We start from the raw sequence: 22,024 nt of genomic DNA on the forward strand, positions 1-22,024 counted from the left end.
ACGCGTGCTCTGTCACAGTGCGTCCTCACGTCCCCGTGTCCCCGTGTCACTCTAGGGCCCTGCACACGAGAACGTGACGAAGGCCGCTCCGTGCGCGACCTGCAACATTGACGCGCGCTGCAACGCAACCACGGGGCGTTGCATGTGCGCCGAAGGTTATATTGGCAACGGCATCACCATCTGCAAAGGCAAGTCTCATCTCACACACACACACATGCTAATCAATCATCAATCGATCTTCATTTTACGTGCCAATACCACCCTCTATAAAGTAGGCACCAGTGCACATTCAGCGGAACGGGAACGGTGACAGGGGGCACGGAGCAACAGGAATGAAACCCATCACGACCTTAGCTGCTAACACCACTGAGCAAAGTAAATTCCAACCGCGCGCAAAAATAAAGTGCAACCGTGCACAATGAATGGTGTAAGAAGAGGAAGTAGTCCATACAGTTTATAATAAGCATACAAACTGTTTGAGGTTTTTTTCCCCCTTCTTAAATGGTAGATGTTGTGGGAAGGCAAGTCTGAGTAGGTGCATCTTGCACAGACCACGGATTTGGGAGACACTCGGCACATTTCGGATGTCCCGTGGCATGCGGGGCGGGGGTGGAAGGGTGTTCCAGATTTTGGGGCTGTGCTTGAGAAGGCTCCGTCCCTGCCAGCATCAGGTGAACAATCCTGGGCTGGGCAAAGTCTCGCTGTTCCCGTGGAAAGGGAGTGCGTTTTATGTGCCTGAGGATTGGAGGGAGATGCGGTTTTGCAGGTGGATAAGGAGCCCAGCCTTTACGACGTGTGCAATGCACTTACCACTGTGCCACAACTCCATTCATAAATCCACTTATCCGTGGCGAGGTGATGATGATGATGATGTCCCTGTATCTCTCTTTCCCCTTCTCCTGTCTCACCACATCTCATGATTTCCATCCATCTCCTGTTGCCTGTATCTCCCCATGTCTGCATCTGTCCCTGTCCTCTTGTAACCGCCGTGTGCTCATGTGCCCATGTCCCCACGTGCTCCCGTTTATCCTCACGTGTTACCATGTCTCCCGTGTCTCCCCATGTGTCCCTGCGCAGACATTGATGAGTGTTTGGATGACATATGCGACAAGACGTATGAATGCCACAACTCTCCAGGAAGCTACAAGTGCAACTGTCCGACCGGCTTCCACGAGAAAAAAGATAAATGTGTGGGTACGTGGTTACCACCAACACCCTCCACCAAAAACATTCGCAAGAAACAGCATCAACACCTACCAGTAACCACACAACATCCACGCCACCAACCACAAGCAATAACCACGCAACAACAGAAACATTAACCATGCACCAGTAACCACCCCAACGTCTAGTCGACAACCACACGTAAACAAAAACCACGCCACAAACACGCGGCAACAACCAAACTAGACAAACTGCGCAAAAAATGCTCAACAAAACCAATACAACATCCACACTTCCAAACAAACACATGCCAAGCCCTGCAGACAGATGGTGATGAGACTGTAGGAGTGATCCTTGTATCGACTGTGTAACAAAGAGAACCCTAAATCAAGACAGACGCTGGTGATGATGAGGCTGAGCGCAGACCTAGCGAAGGAGACACGGGTGAGGGTCCTGGCAAAAGGAAGGAAGCGATGGCGAGGTGTGGTGGATTCAACTGCATTGGCAGTGATGAACTCTTGACCTTCAGTATCTAGTGCATTCATACGTGACCAGGCCGACATAGCAAACTCACTGCGTATGATGCTCTGGTTTAAATCAAAACCAAGAACCACCGCAACCTCCAATGTATGTGCTTTGCTGGCCTTCATAGGTTCTCACTAACAGCACTTGCACCTTTCGATTTAAAGCTTTCGTGACTGCAGGGATTCATCTTCTTGGTTTTTTCGGTAAAGTCATGTAGAAGGGAAATAATAAAATTATAAAAATAAAACATAATAAAATAATTCTCACGACGTTTCGGCCACAACGCAAGGTGAAGAACAGGTCTGTCGGAAAGACAGCGTCTGACGCTGTCTAATAAAAATAAAACATAATAAAATAATTCTCACGACGTTTCCGCCACAACGCAAGCAGTCGTCCTCAGGTGAAGAACAGGTCTGTCGGAAAGACAGCGTCTGACGCTGTCTTTCCGACAGACGCTGTCTTTCCGACAGACCTGTTCTTCACCTGAGGACGACGGCTTGCGTTGTGGCCGAAACGTCGTGAGAATTATTTTATTATGTTTTATTTTTATTATTTTATTATTTCCCTTCTACATGACTTTACCGAAAGAACCAAGAAGAAAAAAGCACTTGCACCTTTAATCGACGAGGCCATAACCGGTGCGTATGTTGCTTTATTACCTGCTCTATAGAGGCAAACCGGGGGCATGGTAGTTGGTATATTTACGTGGGGTTAATCACAAAAACAAAGATCCCCCGCATAGCCTGTATGGTCTGTTAGGACAATTGTTGTTAGCAAGCACCTATTAAGAGTGGCTTCACGCACATAAATATACCAACTATTCAGAGTGGTGTGAGTAACGCCAATCTCAGACTTCTTTGTCTCCCCATTACTTATGTTTACAAATTGTGCCAGACAACTAATTTGAGGCTGAGTTGACCTAAGGGAGGCCCAGAACAGTTTCAAACGCCACTGGCCACTGTGTTTTGGGATATCCAGAACTCAATCTCTGCTCGTCAGTGCCGTACGCAACGCAGCGTGCACACTACTGCACTGCCGCTCTCCACGCACACACCCATAGCAGCACTACGTACTACTTGCACTTGCAGTTGTACGCGCGTCTAAGAATCCACTGAGTGTATTTTTATTGACTGCTGCCTTGTTTTTTTTTTCACACAGTGAATAAAGTCAAAAGGGTAAGATCCTTTCATCCTTAAATCATTATAGTAGTTCCTCGGTTAACTTATTGATGGACTAACCTGTGGTGTAGCCATTTAAACTGCTGGGTACACACACACACCAACTTATTGATGGACTAACCTGTGGTGTAGCCATTTAAACTGCTGGGTACACACACACACCAACTTGTGTGCGCACACACACACCAACTTGTGTGTGTGTACACACACACCAACTTGTGTGTGTGTACACACACACCAACTTGTGTGTGTGTACACACACACATACCAACTTGTGTGTGTGTGATAAATGGCATTAGGGGCAGGTGGCACAGTGGTTAGCGCGCCGATCCGAGTTCGATTCCCGCTCACGGCCGACACCAGTGACGAGCATCTGAACTGGTCCTGGGCCTCACCTGGTGAAATGTGTCAACTTTACCGTTAGGAAGACAAAAGGCGTCCAGGCATGATGCTGGCCATGCCAGCCTTCATTGCTGTTGGCTGATTGTACTTGCCCCAAAAGTCTGTTAAGGCTATATGGGGAATCTTTGTCTTGATACACGACATACATGTGTTATATCTGTATTTGCTATATGTGTGTGTGATAGATTACGCGTATTAACAAAAACATTCGTTAATAACACAAAAAGATATAAAATCGGTGACTTTTATGTCAAAGGCCAATCTTAATAGCAGCTGAAGGTTCATGGTTTTAATTGTGCACCACTGAAAACCCTTCTCCAAATGATAACATTAAAGTGTTACTAGCCACATGTGCGTGCGGCGTACGACTGTGTTTGCGGTATACACATGCGTGTGATGTGCGTGTGTGTGCAGCATCCGTGCCCTGCTGCGAGCGTGTGCGGTGTCACGTTTCCCGAGACCTCGACAAACTTTGCGATAGTTCCATGTTACCCCAACTCCACAGGTAACCAGGACACATTGTAAACACACACACACACATCCTCATATACAGAAATAATATACAAAGATCCCCCGTATAGCCTTAACATACTGTTGGGGAAAGTGCTGTTAGCGAGCACCTATGAAGGCCGGAACGGCAGACGAGGCAATGGGTGGCCAGCACCACGCCCGGCCACCTTTGTCTCCCGAGTGGTGATGTTTGCACACCGCACCAGGTACTCATTTGAAGCTGAGTCGACTTCGGGGAGGTCCAGAACCAGTTCAGATAAGCGTCACTTGTTGTTGACCGTGAGCGTGAATCGAACTCGGGTCGCCGGGTTCGCAGTGCAGCGCTAACCGCTCCACCCTCATCTACAGACACTAATATAGGATTATCCATACATACATAAGCACATGCATACCCATGGGGGATTGTGTGCTTGGAATTCCACTGAGAGAGAAGGAAGAGGAGCACGTGGAGTAGAGAACATACACAAGGTTAGAGACCTCGCATTGACACATTGGGCAGGGCACGCATCCAAAGCGGAAGGGACAACAGCTGTAAACGGAGTAACGGTACGGGCAGAGCCCTATCAAAACAATGACTAGAGGCACGAGCGTTTGTGCTTAGCATTCGTGTTTATAAAATCTTCAAAGTGCTTTCATAGTTAAATTTCGATTTAAAGCCTTTCGTGACTGCAGGGATTCATCTTCTTGGTTTTTTCGGTAAAGTCACGTAGAAGGGAAACAATAAAATAATAAAAATAAAACATAATAAAATACAATTCTCACGACGTTTCGGCCACAACGCAAGCAGCCGTCTTCAGGTGAAGAACAGGTCTGTCGGAAAGACGCTGTCTTTACGATAGACTTGTTATGATTTATTTTTATTATTTTCCTTCTACGTCACTTTACCGAAAGAAACAAGAAGACGCTTTCATATTTGTTCACGTAAGAGAGAGAGAGAGAGCAGTATTACACGCCATTCTCCTGTTGCACTCTGCGGAGGGAGTGAGCGCTGGGAGTGACAGAGGAGGGCAACGTATTCCAACTCGAGGTTTTCATCTTGCCTGGACCGGTAACCCCCTCCTGTATATCAACATTTTAAATTAAAGGAAAGGGGAAAAAAACTCTTTCAAAACTCGTAAATGCGTTTTTTTTCCTTAATTGCAGTCGGTGACTGATGGATGTTTTTTTAAATAGTTTGGTTCGACTCTTGCTACGCGATTTCCCGGCACCTGCTTCGGCACTCACACGACGCTTTGCCGCAGGTTTCGCCAACTATTCCTGCCATACCGCAAACGGCAATTGGTCCAAGAAAGGGCCCAACTTCAAAGGCTGCACCATCGAGGTGAGGCCGGGATCACTGACGACAGCTGTAAAGGCAAGACCCGTATTCACATCGCCTTGGCGTTTGGCTACTTTTACCTCCGTTTTTATCACAGATGCCCCAGGTGCCTCACTTCACGAAGCACCTTAACGAGCTCGCTTTATTAAATCTCAATCTTAATTTAGGAGCTTTCGTGACTGCAGGAATTATTCTTTGGTTCTTTTCGGTTAAGTCACGTCTAAAAATAAAATAATAAATTAAAATAACATATTACGACGTTTCGATTGCAACACAAGCAATCATCATCAGGTATAAAGAAATAGCAACAAAAATCTAACTAGAAAACTATAGACAGACATACAAGCAGACAGACATCACAACGGCACACAGCAAGAGGACACACATCGGCACAAAGAGAGGGGTCGTTTCTGTGACGGTCCCTTAAATATAGAGAGGGGGGGCGGGGATGGAGAGAGGGAGGGGGCAGAGAGAATTAGCATATCAATGAGTGTACGGCCACGTACTCCTGTTGCAAGTAAGATGACAATGTGGAAGGGGCACGCAAAATTGAAAATTAGGAGACAGGCACACGAAAATTAAATAACCTAGCAAAATATCGAAATGTGATGTAATACAACACAGAGAGTCGGTTAACACACAATTAACGCATAGCCTGGTTGATTACGTGTTTCAAAATTTGCTAAGTTAGATTTTTAAGTGTGAAAATTCCGAAGAGAGGACACAGGCAGAGAGAACAAATAGCCAGAAAGAAAAAGGATAAGCTTACAACTTCCCCGTAGAAGTGGTTCAATCTTAATTTAGGAGCTTTCGTGACTGCAGGAATTATTCTTTGGTTCTTTTCGGTTAAGTCACGTCTAAAAATAAAATAATAAATTAAAATAACATATTACGACGTTTCGATTGCAACACAAGCAATCATCATCAGGTATAAAGAAATAGCAACAAAAATCTAACTAGAAAACTATAGACAGACATACAAGCAGACAGACATCACAACGGCACACAGCAAGAGGACACACATCGGCACAAAGAGAGGGGTCGTTTCTGTGACGGTCCCTCTCTATATTTAAGGGACCGTCACAGAAACGACCCCTCTCTTTGTGCCGATGTGTGTCCTCTTGCTGTGTGCCGTTGTGATGTCTGTCTGCTTGTATGTCTGTCTATAGTTTTCTAGTTAGATTTTTGTTGCTATTTCTTTATACCTGATGATGATTGCTTGTGTTGCAATCGAAACGTCGTAATATGTTATTTTAATTTATTATTTTATTTTTAGACGTGACTTAACCGAAAAGAACCAAAGAATAATTCCTGCAGGCACGAAAGCTCCTAAATTAAGATTGAACCACTTCTACGGGGAAGTTTTAAGCTTATCCTTTTTCTTTCTGGCTATTTGTTCTCTCTGCCTGTGTCCTCTCTTCGGAATTTTCACACTTAAAATTCTAACTTAGCAAATTTTGAAACACGTAATCAACCAGGCTATGCGTTAATTGTGTGTTAACCGACTCTCTGTGTTGTATTACATCACATTTCGATATTTTGCTAGGTTATTTAATTTTCGTGTGCCTGTCTCCTAATTTTCAATTTTGCGTGCCCCTTCCACATTGTCATCTTACTTGCAACAGGAGTACGTGGCCGTACACTCATTGATATGCTAATTCTCTCTGCCCCCTCCCTCTCTCCATCCCCGCCCCCCCTCTCTATATTTAAGGGACCGTCACAGAAACGACCCCTCTCTTTGTGCCGATGTGTGTCCTCTTGCTGTGTGCCGTTGTGATGTCTGTCTGCTTGTATGTCTGTCTATAGTTTTCTAGTTAGATTTTTGTTGCTATTTCTTTATACCTGATGATGATTGCTTGTGTTGCAATCGAAACGTCGTAATATGTTATTTTAATTTATTATTTTATTTTTAGACGTGACTTAACCGAAAAGAACCAAAGAATTATTAAATCTCCTCAGCAGATGGAAGGAAAATGAACCCTATCCTCCGTGTTTATGCAAAAGCTTTTATTTGGTCAAATTTGTTATCGTCTGAAGGAAAAATGTGATGGCGTTCAAGCACTGCTTTTAAATTGGAAACTTTCAGTTGGTGCTCACGGTGTTTTAAATTAAATAATAATAGCAGCCTGGTCAGGCACAGGGACAGTGTCCCCAATAGTTTGAGGACCATTAATGAGATTTGAAGTAAAAAAAAAATATTTTCATTCTTGTTTAAAATATTGCATATGTTGTTTGTCTATTAATTGTGATTCTTAAATATTTTATTTGTACTCTTTGGTTCTTTCGGTAAAGTCACGTAGGTAGAAGAAGTTAGGCGTTTATATTTATAGATTTCTGCAGATCGATTCCAACGTAATCGAACGTCTGTCCGTGCGCCTCCGTCGTTCAGCGTTCATCGATCTAAACGCCGAACTTTATCTGTGATGAACGCTGCACTTACCGTCGTTCTCGTGCAGGGTGCGCATAGGTTTGAACGATATTGTAAACTCTTTTGTCAAGGCGCTCTGCTCCTCTCACCCAGCTTAAATACGCTGCCAAGCTTAGCGGTGTTCATTGGAGCGCTGTCTTTCCGACAGCTCTGTTTCTTCACCTGAGGACGGCTGCTTGTGTTGTGGCCGAAACGTCGTGAGCTTTCTATTTTATTATGTTTTAATTTTACTATTTCCCTTCTACGTGACTTTACCGAAAGTGCCAAGAAGATGTTTGTGGTTGTTAAGCGTTAGTTTAGTAAGGGTGCAGTTAAATGTTGATATAGTAAAGTCGTGCTTGTTATTTCCGTCAGGGGGTTGGGTTAGTTCAGTAAGGGTGTGGTTGTTGTTATTTTAGTAAGGGTATGGTTGCTGATGAGTGTTAATTTAGTTGAGTGGGGTTTTTGTTGTGTTAAGTACGTGTTGTCGTGTAACGCCGTGGTCGCAGGGTAATACATTCCACATTCGCCCACGGACCCCACACACAATCTCACAAGCCGTGCTCCGAGTACCGAGTTCTGCCTAAACCAAACCAAGACGTCGCTCAGTCCCACGTGTTTATTTTATCCGTCTGGTGTAACATTCCCGTGTAAATCTATGGGTCCTGTTTGAGCATATGGGTTTTATTCTGCGTTAACGTTTTGCGGTCCTGGCTTGAAACTGGAAATTGAACTGCTTGAATAGAGTTCCAATGAGCAGTTGTTGGTTCCTTGTCTCCCCAGACGATCTAAACCAAAGCTCAGCATTTTGCCAGCCAGACGGGCTGGTGGTGCTGGCACAAGATAAGGGTTTCATCAGTTCGCAGTTCCCACATGGGACCGTGAATTGGCCACGTGGGCTGTACTTTTACTCAATAGGATTGAACAGTTTCCCACTTGGTTTATACATTGCCCAATGTGGCTTGTCTGGTGAGGCAAAGCTGAGTGAAATGTGCAAGACCGTGGATAAACGTGATTAGGTCCACTGAGCTTTCAACCTCTTTTTTAGACGTGACCTGGCAACAAATGATAAAACTTCCACGAAGTGGCTTGTCGTGTGGAAGTTTATTGCAGTCAAAATGCTTTAAACGCACGTTCATTCTACGGAAGATAAAAATCCACACGACCGCGGGGAAAACACGCAAAACTCTAAATATACAGGCGTTAGGGTCGGGGCGTCGGCATCGAGATTTTGACCCTGTGTGACAACAAGGCGGACTGGGAACGAAATGCCCGAGAGGACGTCGGCCGTGGATATGGTGTGAATCGAGCTCGGGTGGAGTACGGGTATGTACTGTACTGTGTGCACGTTGAACTTCTTTTGCACCGTACGTAGCCAATCGTGCTAAGCACTTTGAAAGAAATGCGTTTTCAATCTCGATTTGAGCTGGATGGATTATTATTAATCATCGCCTAACTCCCATACACCATTCATTTTTGTGCCATTTGAAAGTAAAAAAATCCCTTTGAGATGCAGCTGTGGTTAAGTGCCATGTAAACACAAATCCTTGGAATTGGCATGGCGTGACCACAGTTGTTTCCTCGGTACGGCGTGACCACAGTTCTTTCCGAGGCTGAATGTCAGAGCTGGGACGGACGACGAATATAGAAAGTAGCTGCGAATTTGGACATAAAATAGAATTCAAATCTTACGAAACCGTCAAAAAGAACTGCCAATTCTATCATTCACGGTGCACTCATCGAGTCGTGGGTGCGTTAGGATCGGTTTTCCGCGATGATTTAACATTTTGTGGAGACGTGCAATGTATGGCAATGGAACGCATGATACCAGCAAGGCAAAAATAGAGAAACGATAAATTTCGATTTAAAGCTTTCGTGACTGCAGGGATTCATCTTCTTGGTTCTTTCGGTAAAGTCACGTTGAAGGGAAGTAATAAAATAATAAAAATAAAACATAATAAAACAATTCTCACGACGTTTCACCTGAGGACGGCTGCTTGCGTTGTGGCCGAAACGTCGTGAGAATTGTTTTATTATGTTTTATTTTTATTATTTTATTACTTCCCTTCTACGTGACTTTACCGAAAGAACCAAGAAGAGAAACGATACTCGCGAGGGAAAACAAGAAACATTCTGAAATATCATCATGGGCAGGATTGCGGCTGCTCATCACGTCACTGCGGTGGCGACGTCATGAGAGGGGGCTGAATCAATAAATGCCTCTAGAAATCCCCCTTTCCCATGACAACATTCAAGAGTAGGCAATACAAACGAGACAAACAGTACAAACGAGACATACAATACAAATGTGACAGTCTACCTACGCTTGACTTCTCACAATGCATCGTTTCTCTTTTTGTCAGCACAACGGGAAGGATGAACGTGGGCCGTGACCTATCGCCCATGGGGCATGCGTGTGTGTGCGTGTGTGTGCGTGTGTGTGCGTGTGTGTGTGCGTGTGTGTGTACGTGTGTGTGCGTGTGTGTGCGTGTGTGCGCGTGTGTGCACGTGTGTGCGCGTGTGTGTATGTGCGTGCGTGTGTGTGTACGTGTGTGTGCGTGTGTGTGCGTGTGTGTACGTGTGTGTGTGCGTGTGTGTGCGTGTGTGTGCGTGTGTGTGCGTGTGTGTACGTGTGTGTACGTGTGTGTGCGTGTGTGTACGTGTGTGTACGTGTGTGTGTACGTGTGTGTACGTGTGTGTACGTGTGTGTGTACGTGTGTGTGTGTACGTGTGTGTGCGTGTGTGTACGTGTGTGTACGTGTGTGTGCGTGCGTGTGTGTACGTGTGTGTACGTGTGTGTGTACGTGTGTGTACGTGTGTGTGCGTGTGTGTACGTGTGTGTACGTGTGTGTGCGTGTGTGTACGTGTGTGTGCGTGTGTGTGCGTGTGTGTACGTGTGTGTGTACGTGTGTGTGCGTGCGTGTGTGTACGTGTGTGTACGTGTGTGTGCGTGTGTGTACGTGTGTGTACGTGTGTGTGCGTGCGTGTGTGTACGTGTGTGTACGTGTGTGTGTACGTGTGTGTGCGTGTGTGTGCGTGTGTGTGTACGTGTGTGTGCGTGTGTGTACGTGTGTGTGTACGTGTGTGTGCGTGTGTGTACGTGTGTGTGTGTACGTGTGTGTACGTGTGTGTGTGCGTGTGTGTACGTGTGTGTGCGTGTGTGTGCGTGTGTGTGTACGTGTGTGTGTACGTGTGTGTATGTGTGTGTGTACGTGTGTGTGCGTGTGTGTACGTGTGTGTGCGTGTGTGTGCGTGTGTGTACGTGTGTGTGTACGTGTGTGTACGTGTGTGTGTACGTGTGTGTGCGTGTGTGTGTACGTGTGTGTGCGTGTGTGTACGTGTGTGTACGTGTGTGTGCGTGTGTGTACGTGTGTGTGCGTGTGTGTGTGTGCGTGTGTGTACGTGTGTGTGTACGTGTGTGTGTGTACGTGTGTGTGCGTGTGTGTGCGTGTGTGTACGTGTGTGTACGTGTGTGTGCGTGTGTGTACGTGTGTGTGCGTGTGTGTACGTGTGTGTGCGTGTGTGTGCGTGTGTGTGTACGTGTGTGTGCGTGTGTGTACGTGTGTGTACGTGTGTGTGCGTGTGTGTGTGTACGTGTGTGTGCGTGTGTGTACGTGTGTGTGCGTGTGTGTGCGTGTGTGTACGTGTGTGTGTACGTGTGTGTACGTGTGTGTGCGTGTGTGTGCGTGTACATGTGTGTACGTGTGTGTGCGTGTGTGTACGTGTGTGTGTGTACGTGTGTCCGAAGCTTGCGTTGGGGAGAAGTAGCGCAGCGGTTAGCGCGTTGCGAAACGAACCCGGTGACCCGATTTCGATTCCCGCTCACAGTTAACACCAATTTTCGATTATCTGAACCGCTCCTGGACCCCCCCCCCCCCAAGGTTGACTCAGACTTAAATAAGTACCTGATTCAGCGTGTAAACCTCAGAATTAGGGAGACAAAGGCAGATAGGTATTATGCTAGCCATCCACCGATTCGTGTCCAGCGCCCGCAGTCATAGGCGCTCGCTACCAACACTTGCCCCGACATTTTGTTCAAGGCTTTTCGGGGGGGATCTTTGGTTTTCGTGCATGGTAAGGGCTGGCTGCCTTAACATCCGATGGACTTGTGTAGTTTCTACTGGCGTTTTTGCTGACGTCGAAGGCCGGCTGTGGGAAAGTGTTGTTGCATGTCGCAATATCTCAGCCACACTGTGGAACTCCATTCTTACCCAAGTCACGGCGTGGTCACTGGGCATAGAACAAATTCAACCGCACAGCCCCACGCGAATCGATCAAATGAAACCCCTTTTCAGGAGGGTCCTGCATTGGAATGTTTGGCCAATTCCATTTATGAGTATTTGGCTTCATGTCGAAGGAAACCCTGAGATTTATCTGGCAAAAACCCACCACGCATACCAGGAGGGTAACACATATTCAAGAAGCCATTGGGTTGTACTGTACTGCAAACTCCTGGCTGCCTCGAGTTCATTGAGAGTTGCACACATCTGTACGTGTTCCACCAACCCTCGTCTCCACCAACCCTCGCCTGCATTACAGGCATGCGCGTGAGTGTGTGCGTCTTGTGTGTGGAGTGATAGTGCAATGGTAAGCATCCTGTACTACTAACCCAGGGTACCTGCGATCGATTCCCTTCCGCGGCTAGCATCAGTAGCAATTATCTGAACTGGTCCTGGGCCTCCCCTAGGTAGTCTCAGCCTTAAATGAGCACCTGGTGCGAAGTATAAACATCAGCACTGGCCACCACACCAACCTCCTGTGCTGTGCCAGCCTGAATAAGTGCTCGCTAACAGCACTTGACCCAGCAGGCTATGTTTGTTTTCGTCCCTCTCTGGGTGGCGTGTATCTTTCCCAGTGATTGCACACGCTGTCCCATTTACAGGAAGCAGCTGTAGCTGCCTATGGTGAGCTGGTCCTTTTTAGTAATGCCTCGTACATTCTCAGACGCAATTAGAACTCGCCCACACTATTGCTTGGACACTCAACCAGCCACTCACCCACCCACACACACAACAAAGACAAAGATCCCCGTATAGTCTACGCAGGCTGTAGGGGCAAGTGCTGTTAGCAAGCACCGATTAAGGCCGGCATGGCACATGAGGGGATCGGTGGCCAGCACCACGCCCTGCCGCATTTGTCTCCCCAGTGCTGATGCTTACCACACAACGCATCAGCTACTCATTTGATGCTGAGTCGACCTTGGTGAGGAGACCCAAGACCGGTTCAGATAATCGTCACTGATATTGGCCGTGAGTTGGAATCGAACTTGCGTCCCCGGGTTCATAGTGCAGCGTGCTAACCACTGCACGACCGCTCCCCACACACGCACACTCATCAACACATGCAGCATTCAGCCAGCTGTATAAACTCCACATTCCCATGACAGGGACCGGTGTCTACCTACACATGGAAAGTGCCATTGACGTCCCACACAAAATGGAGAGGATGATAACACTAAGAATCCCGAGTTGACCCACACTGGAAATTGAACTTCCAACCTTCTCTTATCTGACCACAGCTGCACATGGCGGATGTGTAGGTTTAATGACAAACAGCGGGGGGGAAAGGGAGGGGTTCTGAAGGTCAACTTTTGTCTTGTTAAAATTAAAATCCTCCATATCCCCCAGGGGAACAAATTAGCTGTAGGGTAACGATTCACTCTCCTCCTCCCTCCGGCAATAGTCACGATTTGGGGCGCCGCTATGGTGGCTAGGAGATGTTATCTTCCTCGCCTGCTATACAGGAGGTCGTGGGTTCAATCCCGACTCTGACGCCTGCTGCTGTATATTTGCAGTTTGCTGTGTCTTTCTCCTCACGGTAGCATGGATTTTTCTCCGGGTCCTACAGTTTTTCCCTGCACATTCAGAAACATGAGTATTCATCTGCTATACATTTCACTATGTAAACTACTTCACTGAGCAATAATTTGTGACCAGGTCGCTTATGAAAAAGAGCTGTACTGTATAGCTCAGTGGGCTTTACCTGGTAAAATAAAAATAGTTTAATAGTAAATATATTTGGCTTCCCCATTTTATAATTTTTTATTCTGAAAGAGAGTTGAAATGAGAGATACACTACAGATGAGAAGGTAATTTGTACTTTCTGTCTTGTTTGCATTGCCTCGTTTGTAGTGCCTAGTTTGTACTGTCTAGCTTGTGGTGTCTAATTTGTGGCGTCTCCCTCATCCGTACCGGCTGTCTCAAATGTACCAGTGGCATTATTTCCATTTCCTCGTTTGTGCACGTGCCACTTGCATCGTCCCGTGTAGGCATTGTCTCTACGGTACCTCGTTCGTCAGGTTGTGCTTTCTGCGTAAGACAAAATAAAACGTGACACACACAACGCCGCCCGTCGATGCACCAATTAATCAAGCGATGCCCATCGTAATGCGGGAGCGGTGAGACCAACACCAATCCCCTGGGCCCCTCTGTTCTTCTACTGAACGCTCTGCCACCAAATATTCGCCGAGACATCGCGCAAAACCACAAGGGAGTTCACACGTTTTCTTGCAAACAACAATCAGCCCATCAACCAACCGCCTCAACGATGTTTCTCGCCTGCCGACTCAAGTCCCGTTTACCCCTTCCGCGATCTGCATTCCTCTTCAATAGTGGAGGAACAGCCACACTACACGAACTCTGTAATGAAGCCCTCTCGTGGCTGGCAGACCTCAACATTGGCATTTAACTCCTGAGAACATTGCCATACTAAAGCTGTGGAGGTGGCCATTGTATTGTGAGAGATTAACATGTCAATGTAAGAGAACCACCGCAACGGTGGCTGTGTTAGTGAGACATTTAGCCTGTTAATGTAAAGACATTTAAGGCGATTTAACGAGCAGTGCCGATTGTCCGATGGTCGATAATAATGTCAGAGTGGCAGCCCTTGACCTCTCGTCCCCTGTCCTTGACCTCTCATCCTCTTCCTTGACCTCTCGTCCCCTGTCCTTGACCTCTCGTCCCCTGTCCCTGACCTCTCGTCCCCTGTCCTTGACCTCTCGTCCCCTGTCCTTGACCTGTCATCCCCTGTCCTTGACCTCTCGTCCCCTGTCCTTCTCCAGGGTCCCGCGAGGCCGACGTGGCAGCGCTGGACTAGCGAGATCTGTGGAGCCATGACGGAGGCCGATGACTTCATGGGGCACGGCGATGACGCGACCATGGAGGTGCCACTCGCTCGTGCATCGCCCAGCCGCGCACTGTCCACGCCGGGACGGCACTCGCCACACGGCTCCCTCACCTCGCCGCTCACTCGCCTCGTCGCTCGCTCACCCGGTCACTCACCTCGTCTCTCACTAATCGTCACTCTCGCTCAACTTGTCTCTCACCTCGTCGCTTGCTCACCTCGTCGCTCACTCACCTCGTCATTCACCTTGCCTCTTGCTCACCTCATATGTTGCTCGCCCCGTCGCTCACTCTTCCCGCTTCTCGCCCACGCCATTACTCTCATACCACATATTGCTCAACCCATCTCTCTCTCACATTGTCACTCACTCAACTTTTCATTGTCTATCTCACTCCCCTATTATCCTATTCTTTCCGTGTCTCTCCGTGTGTCCCCCGTGTGTCCCCCGTGTCCACAGTGGGCAGCGTCCTTGGCGGCGGCCCTGCTGCCCCGTGAGCCCCCGCGGGACTGGGCAGAGCTGCCCCCCGCCGAAGCCGTCCACATCCTGTCCCGTGGCCTCGCCAAAATCGACAAGGCCATCGGCGTGGCCGCCGCTCTCCTCAAACGCCCAGGGCAGGTCATGCGAGGCCAGGCTGATGGGAATGGTGAGGGATGACGGGAAGGTCTTCAGGAGTTGATGTTCCATCGACCCGTAACGCTTCTCCTGTCTCATTGTTTTTGTTGTTGTTGTTGCTGACGAGGAATTGTCACGGTTTTTGGCTTGCAATTGAATTTAATAATCATTTATACTTGTCTCATTTTTACTGTCTTGTTCATATTGGTTCTTAGGAAAACAAGAATCATAATGTCCTAATCATTTTCTGCCATTGACTTTAGAGGAGAAGATAGAAATGAGTTTTGTCCGTGTTACCGTATGGGTCAGAGAGACGTACTTTTGTAGGGCAAATAATAAATAAGCTTCTGGTCCTTAAACGCATGTACAATACACGCTGTGAGTTTCAAGCCAGGATAAAAGTGAACAACGTGAAAGTCTTGTGCAGCGTTGTAACCGTGACTACTTAGCCAGATCATTGCAGATGTAGCCGGGAAGAGGAACTTTGCGATTGGTCAGACACATTTCCAGGGTGGAGAAGGTAGGGCAGCTGGGTTTACTGAGGCAGGCATCAGAGTTGCACCCAAGGGAAGACCTCAAGTCAGATGGGGGGGGGGGGGGGGTTCTGTCAGAGTGATCGTTCAAGGACATCTCGATTGTTTAGCAGTGGGTAGACAGGAAGTGGAGAGAATGTGTGTGCGAGTTTAGTACACACTGAGACAGGGTGAAAACTCACTGATGAAGATGTTGATACAGACCATCCTGGACCATCTCAGATGTCAATGTGTACATTATTGTAGGTTTCATTCAGTCTCCTCTGAGAATCATAAACACGCCTTCCTCTGGCTCTCTGAAAAAGACGAAACATTCTGAACTTTCCTTGTATCCTTTGAGTCTCAAGCAACAACCGCAAATACGTATAGAAAGGCCATTCAACTCTTAAGCATCAACACAACACAAAGGAGTGGACTGGCAAGTGGCTGTAAGTATTGTTGTGTCAGCAATGGCTTCAAGACGTCTTCATCCAGCCGTGGATTGATCATGACTGGTGATAATGATATGTCATTTTCAAGATGCTGTCGTTGTGTTATAGCTGATGAATTGTTGTTCTTATCTGTGTTGAGATATGGGGATGTAGTTTGTTATTAACAATTGTTACTTTTAATATTTGTTTATTTCTATTGTTTTGTTTAGAGCTGGAGGTGATGTCTTTGCACCCTGGAGTTTCCAATCTTCATTTCGTCTCGAGCGGAGTCGAAGCTGGCATCTACCTGAGCGTCAACAACACGGAACTCACGCCTGGTGAGACACATTCATAATGGTTGGGTCAGAGACACTGAGAAAGACGAGTTCATAACGGGCATATCAGAGACAATGAGAGGGTTTCACAATAGCCATATAGGCAACTCAAAATGAGAAGGATTCATTATGGCCGTGTCAGGGACACGCAGTAAAAGTTTTCATAATGACCAACCCCTCCTCTCACACCCCCCCGCCCCGCCCATCTCTGTGGTTTCCGTCTGTGTGTGTGTGGTCCCGGATTTAATCTGAAACCCCACGGGGGGTGAGACTACGTGACGGCGGGCAGGGAGCGCGTGCGGGCCTGAAACACACCAAACACACGACGTCCGCCGCGGCGATCCGCGGGTCCACACAAATCCTACGATTCCAGACTCACAGCGAGCGGAATGCTCCACACATGCACGCACAGCGGCGGGTTCCGCGTGTCCAGAATCGCAGCGTGAGCTCGGCGCTCCTCGCGCGCAAATTCGATGCCGTGCGCCGCGTCCCAAGTGCGAGGCCGCTTTTTAATCGATTCGCTTGTTAAGATTTCAGCGCGGTCAAATTTTACATTTGCACTCCCAAACCACCCGAGTTCGACTCTGCCGCGTCACTCGCGCCGCGATTCACGTGCTCATCAGCATGGGAACCTGACCCAGGCCTCCACTAGGTTCACTCAGCCCTAAAACGTACGTAGCTTGCCAAACAAAGCTTTTTGCTCCATTGACTTCCTGAATGGAGCACATGGCATGGAGATAATGAGGTCCCAATTACTCAATTAGAGCTCGCTAATGGCTTCCTGTTTAACGAGTCTCCCCAGATACCCTGGTCCTGCGCACCCCTGTCCCCACCCCCACCCCTATCCCCCTTTCACGGACCACCTCAGCCCCTGGTTGGTTCCCTTCTTTGGCTGCCACTCCAACTTGAATCTCAACCACCGGTGGCCACCAACCCTTCTAGTGATGAGTTCTGGCCAAGCCACTTACTTTGCTTAACCTTTGGAATTTTGTCATAGAATCTGCGTCATGTTCTCCAAGCCACGTGTTGTTTTTTTATCAAATTGAATCGGCTCATACGCTAGGACGGACGGGATGGATTATTGATTGGGAAGGCAGTGAATCGATAATGGCTGCTGCAACGTCGTAGTTTTTTTGTTATTTTCTTTGAACCTATCTACGTGACTTTACCGCATGTGATCTACCTGAGCGTCAACAACACGGAACTCACGCCTGGTGAGACACATTCATAATGGTTGGGTCAGAGACGCTGAGAAAGAGGAGTTCATAACGGGCATATCAGAGACAATGAGAGGGTTTCACAATAGCCATATAGGCAACTCAAAATGAGAAGGATTCATTATGGCCGTGTCAGAGACACGCTGTTAAATCACGTGCATGAGGAGAAGTTAAGTACGGTTTATGTTTATTGTACACAAGTTATATGCTGTCTCGAGGCTGGTGGAATGAGCAAAACTGTTGAGATAGAAAAAAGAGGAACACAAAGGGAAATGGATGGCAACAACGAGACACATTTTTTTTTAATCAACTCTGGAACCAAATCCCGACCCCGAACCATAAATATCTAAAGTGCTTGTGGGGAGTGATTTCCATTCGATGTGTTTATTGTGTTTGGAAGTAGTTTTGTTTAATTTATTCTGAAATTAATTGTAGATCTTTATTTGCATATTTTAATGTTTTTTGTTGTTGTAACAGTTAACTGGTGTTTGTTTTTGGTATATTTTTATAAGCACGCCGACACGCGGTGACGTTATTTCACTTACTCCGCCTTGTTCCGCCTGAAGGTCGTGAGTTCAGCTGTTGACTCGGCCTATCATCCGTCAAGGGTCAATAAAAATGAGTAGTTATCTCATGGAGGGACCAACTCTGGCATAGGCATGTGGCATCACACTCCAAGGACCCTGCCTAAAAAACTCCTTTGAGCAGTGAGGCAATTTGACTCTGTATGTTCCGCGCGTGTGTAACTGCGTCGCTATTTTCTTGATTCCATGAGCCGCGACTCGTTGCCGTGACGTCCCGGCAGTGTTTTTTTTTTTGCGGTCTTGAGTTGGCCGCGAATTATGGCTATATCCAGAATTTTCCGGGTTGGTCTCACTTCACGGTGGCACTATGCTCAATATAAATGCACATGGCAGATGCTTTCCATCTTTCATTATCTCTCGCGTCCCTCGTTGAGAGTCTCTCAAACTGCTCACGTTGTCTGACCGACCGATTACGTTACCTTCCTATTCCCCTCTTCCCTTCTGCAGAATCATCTTGCTCATATCTCCAGCTGACGCTTGCGCTCCATTGAAAAATAAATTCTTAGCGCGATGGGCCTTAATCGAAATAAACTGACTGAATATGTGCTCACTAGCAGCACTTGCCCCAACAGTGAACATGTTCTACATGGGGGATCTTTGTAGATTTGTTTTGTGTTGGTGATATTTGTGTAAGTTTGTCACTTGAAGGGATGATGGCCAATAGTCAAGAATAATAATAACGGAGTGGCTATCAGGCAATAGAACGCGTCTTGAGGATATCCACCGAGCAGATGGAGCGATTAAATCAGTTCGTTGGCAGGATTGTAGTGGTTTATCCGGCTGAAAGACCACGGCTGATGATGATGTATCTCTGTGCGTGTCTGCCATTATCTACGTCGACTCATCAGTCAAATAAAGCACCTAAAGGTCATGGTGCTTAATGGGTGGTGGCTCACAGCACTTGCCCCTACAGTCTGTTAAGGCTTTACGGGGGATCTTTGTCTTCGTGTCTGCCGTCGCAGGCGCGGCGGCGGTCTCGTTTGGCTACAACCCCCACGTGCACTCCCACCTGCCCCCCCTGCCCCTCGTCTCCGCCGCGGACGCCCCCCCCGACTCCTCGCCTCGCGGCCCCCGGCGCATCATCTCGGCGGTGTTGTCGGCCACACTGCTGCCGAGCACGGCGCGCCACGTGCATCTCACGGGGAACGTGACCTTCAGCCTGAGGCTCTTGGAGAACCCGGTGAGGCTCACGCGATGTCGCGTCAAAGACGCGCGCGCGCGCGTGTGTACAGTTCACCATCGAACAAAGACGGTCACCGCATCGCGCGCTTTCAGATGCGCTTCTGCGGCCTTCTGGAACGCTCTTCCGATATTACGAAGCCACCGGAGCTATGCACTTTTAAATGGAAATGTAAAACTCATTTCTTTGGAATTGCTTTTATGTGTTTAGTTTTGTTGTCCTTCCCCCGCACCTCCGATCAGCACGGTTGGCTGCAAAGAAATTCAGCATACATGTGCACGAGTATAGCCCTTTTGTCAATCCACTGCTGGACAATGAGCTCATGCAGGCGAGGGAGGGTTATTCGGTACCAGTTGGTGAAGGCGGTGAGCATGGCACCTCATGAAGGCCGATGCAGCCTGTAGTGCGGATGTTGTTAACACCAGGTACTCTACCTACTCATTATGTCGAGTCGACCTAGGGGAGGCCCAGAACCAGCTTAAGTATCACGTGACGACTCGTGGTAGCCGTGCCTGGGATGTGAACTCGTGTCGCCGACTTCGTAGCGCACTCCCACTGCGCCGACACTCCCCACTCATCACACTAGTCCGCTCACTTCCTGCTATTGTAGCAGGTGTCCCCACTGCACAGCTCTGTGATTTGACCCTGAATCTTGGCAGCCTTGGCACCTTCTCTCACGAGGAAATGCATCGCAGCGATCCGCTTTGTTTAAGGCCACTCCAGCGGCCCCGTGTGGCTGTGAGTGGTTCTGCGTGGCACTGGACACGTGTCTGTGTGCGTGGGGAGCGGTGGCGCAGCGGTTAGCGCGCTGCGCCACGAACCCAGCGACTCGAGTTTAGATTCCCGCTCATGACTAACACGAGTGACGATTATCTGAACCAGTCCTGGGCCTCCCCTAGGTCGACTCAGCTTCAAATGAGTACTTGGTGCGGTGTGTTAACATCGACACTTGGGAGACAAAGGCGGCCGGGCGTGGTGCTGGCAACCCCACCCCCTTCGTGTGCTGTTCCGGCCTTCATAGGTGCTCGCTAACAGCACCTGCCCCAAAACTCTATAAAGGTTATATGGGGGATCTTTGCCTTTGAGTTACACGCATGTTGATATATAGGATACCTGTTACATTCTATCGACGTGTGTGTTTCTATAAAGGATACGTGTCATGTGCACATGCTGTGTGTGTGGTTCTCTAAAGGAGATGTGTCGCATTCCCATGCTGTGTATGTGTGTGGTTCTCTAAAGGAGATGTGTCGCATTCCCATGCCGTGTGTGTGTGTGGTTCTCTAAAGGAGATGTGTCACATTCCCATGCCGTGTGTGTGTGTGTGGTTCTCTAAAGGAGATGTGTCACATTCTCATGCCGTGTGTGTGTGTGGTTCTCTAAAGGAGATGTGTCACATTCCCATGCCGTGTGTGTGGTTCTCTAAAGGAGATGTGTCACATTCCCATGCCGTGTGTGTGTGTGGTTCTCTAAAGGAGATGTGTCGCATTCCCATGCTGTGTATGTGTGTGGTTCTCTAAAGGAGATGTGTCGCATTCCCATGCCGTGTGTGTGTGTGGTTCTCTAAAGGAGATGTGTCGCATTCCCATGCTGTGTATGTGTGTGGTTCTCTAAAGGAGATGTGTCGCATTCCCATGCCGTGTGTGTGTGTGGTTCTCTAAAGGAGATGTGTCGCATTCCCATGCTGTGTATGTGTGTGGTTCTCTAAAGGAGATGTGTCGCATTCCCATGCCGTGTGTGTGTGTGGTTCTCTAAAGGAGATGTGTCGCATTCCCATGCTGTGTATGTGTGTGGTTCTCTAAAGGAGATGTGTCGCATTCCCATGCCGTGTGTGTGGTTCTCTAAAGGAGATGTGTCGCATTCCCATGCCGTGTGTGTGTGTGGTTCTCTAAAGGAGATGTGTCGCATTCCCATGCCGTGTGTGTGTGTGGTTCTCTAAAGGAGATGTGTCGCATTCCCATGCCGTGTGTGTGGTTCTCTAAAGGAGATGTGTCGCATTCCCATGCCGTGTGTGTGTGTGGTTCTCTAAAGGAGATGTGTCGCATTCCCATGCCGTGTGTGTGTGTGGTTCTCTGAAGGAGGACGGGCTTGTGCAGTGTGGGTTCTGGGTGGAGCATGCCAGCACGTGGAGCACGCTCGGCTGTGAGGTCGCATTCCTCAACCACAGCCACGCGCACTGCTCCTGCTCCCACCTCACCCACTTCGCCATCCTGCTCGCTCACCGCCCGGTGAGATACGGGGACACACGGGGGGGACATGGGGGGGACATGGGGGATGGGGGACACACGGAGGGGGGGACACGGGGAGATGCACAGGGGGACATGCAACCACTTCACCATCCTTCTCGCTCACCGCCCGGTGAGATACGGGGACACACGGGGGGGACATGGGGTGGGGGGAACACACGGGGGGGTGGGACACGGGGGACACACACGGGGTGACACACGGGGGGACACACGGGGAGATGCACAGGGGGACATGCAACCACTTCACCATCCTTCTCGCTCACCGCCCGGTGAGATACGGGGA

General features: G+C 48.3%; 1 protein-coding gene across 4 annotated transcripts in view; it reads left to right on the forward strand.

The window, feature by feature from the left end:
• LOC144955094 (adhesion G protein-coupled receptor L4-like) overlaps positions 1–22,024 on the forward strand; it is a 68,215-nt gene that overhangs the window by 30,528 nt on the left and 15,663 nt on the right. For all 4 annotated transcript variants that reach the window (XM_078885439.1, XM_078885433.1, XM_078885451.1 and 1 more), the window contains 10 exons: positions 56–188; positions 1,078–1,194; positions 2,848–2,864; positions 3,684–3,774; positions 5,021–5,100; positions 14,565–14,666; positions 15,084–15,270; positions 16,413–16,520; positions 19,281–19,498; positions 21,574–21,723. In XM_078885439.1, coding sequence (XP_078741565.1) covers positions 56–188; positions 1,078–1,194; positions 2,848–2,864; positions 3,684–3,774; positions 5,021–5,100; positions 14,565–14,666; positions 15,084–15,270; positions 16,413–16,520; positions 19,281–19,498; positions 21,574–21,723 — 1,203 coding nt within the window. The remainder of the gene's footprint in view (positions 1–55; positions 189–1,077; positions 1,195–2,847; positions 2,865–3,683; positions 3,775–5,020; positions 5,101–14,564; positions 14,667–15,083; positions 15,271–16,412; positions 16,521–19,280; positions 19,499–21,573; positions 21,724–22,024) is intronic.

The sequence above is a fragment of the Lampetra fluviatilis genome, chromosome 3, assembly GCF_964198595.1.
Source record: "Lampetra fluviatilis chromosome 3, kcLamFluv1.1, whole genome shotgun sequence".
In the NCBI taxonomy this organism is placed as follows: domain Eukaryota; kingdom Metazoa; phylum Chordata; class Hyperoartia; order Petromyzontiformes; family Petromyzontidae; genus Lampetra; species Lampetra fluviatilis.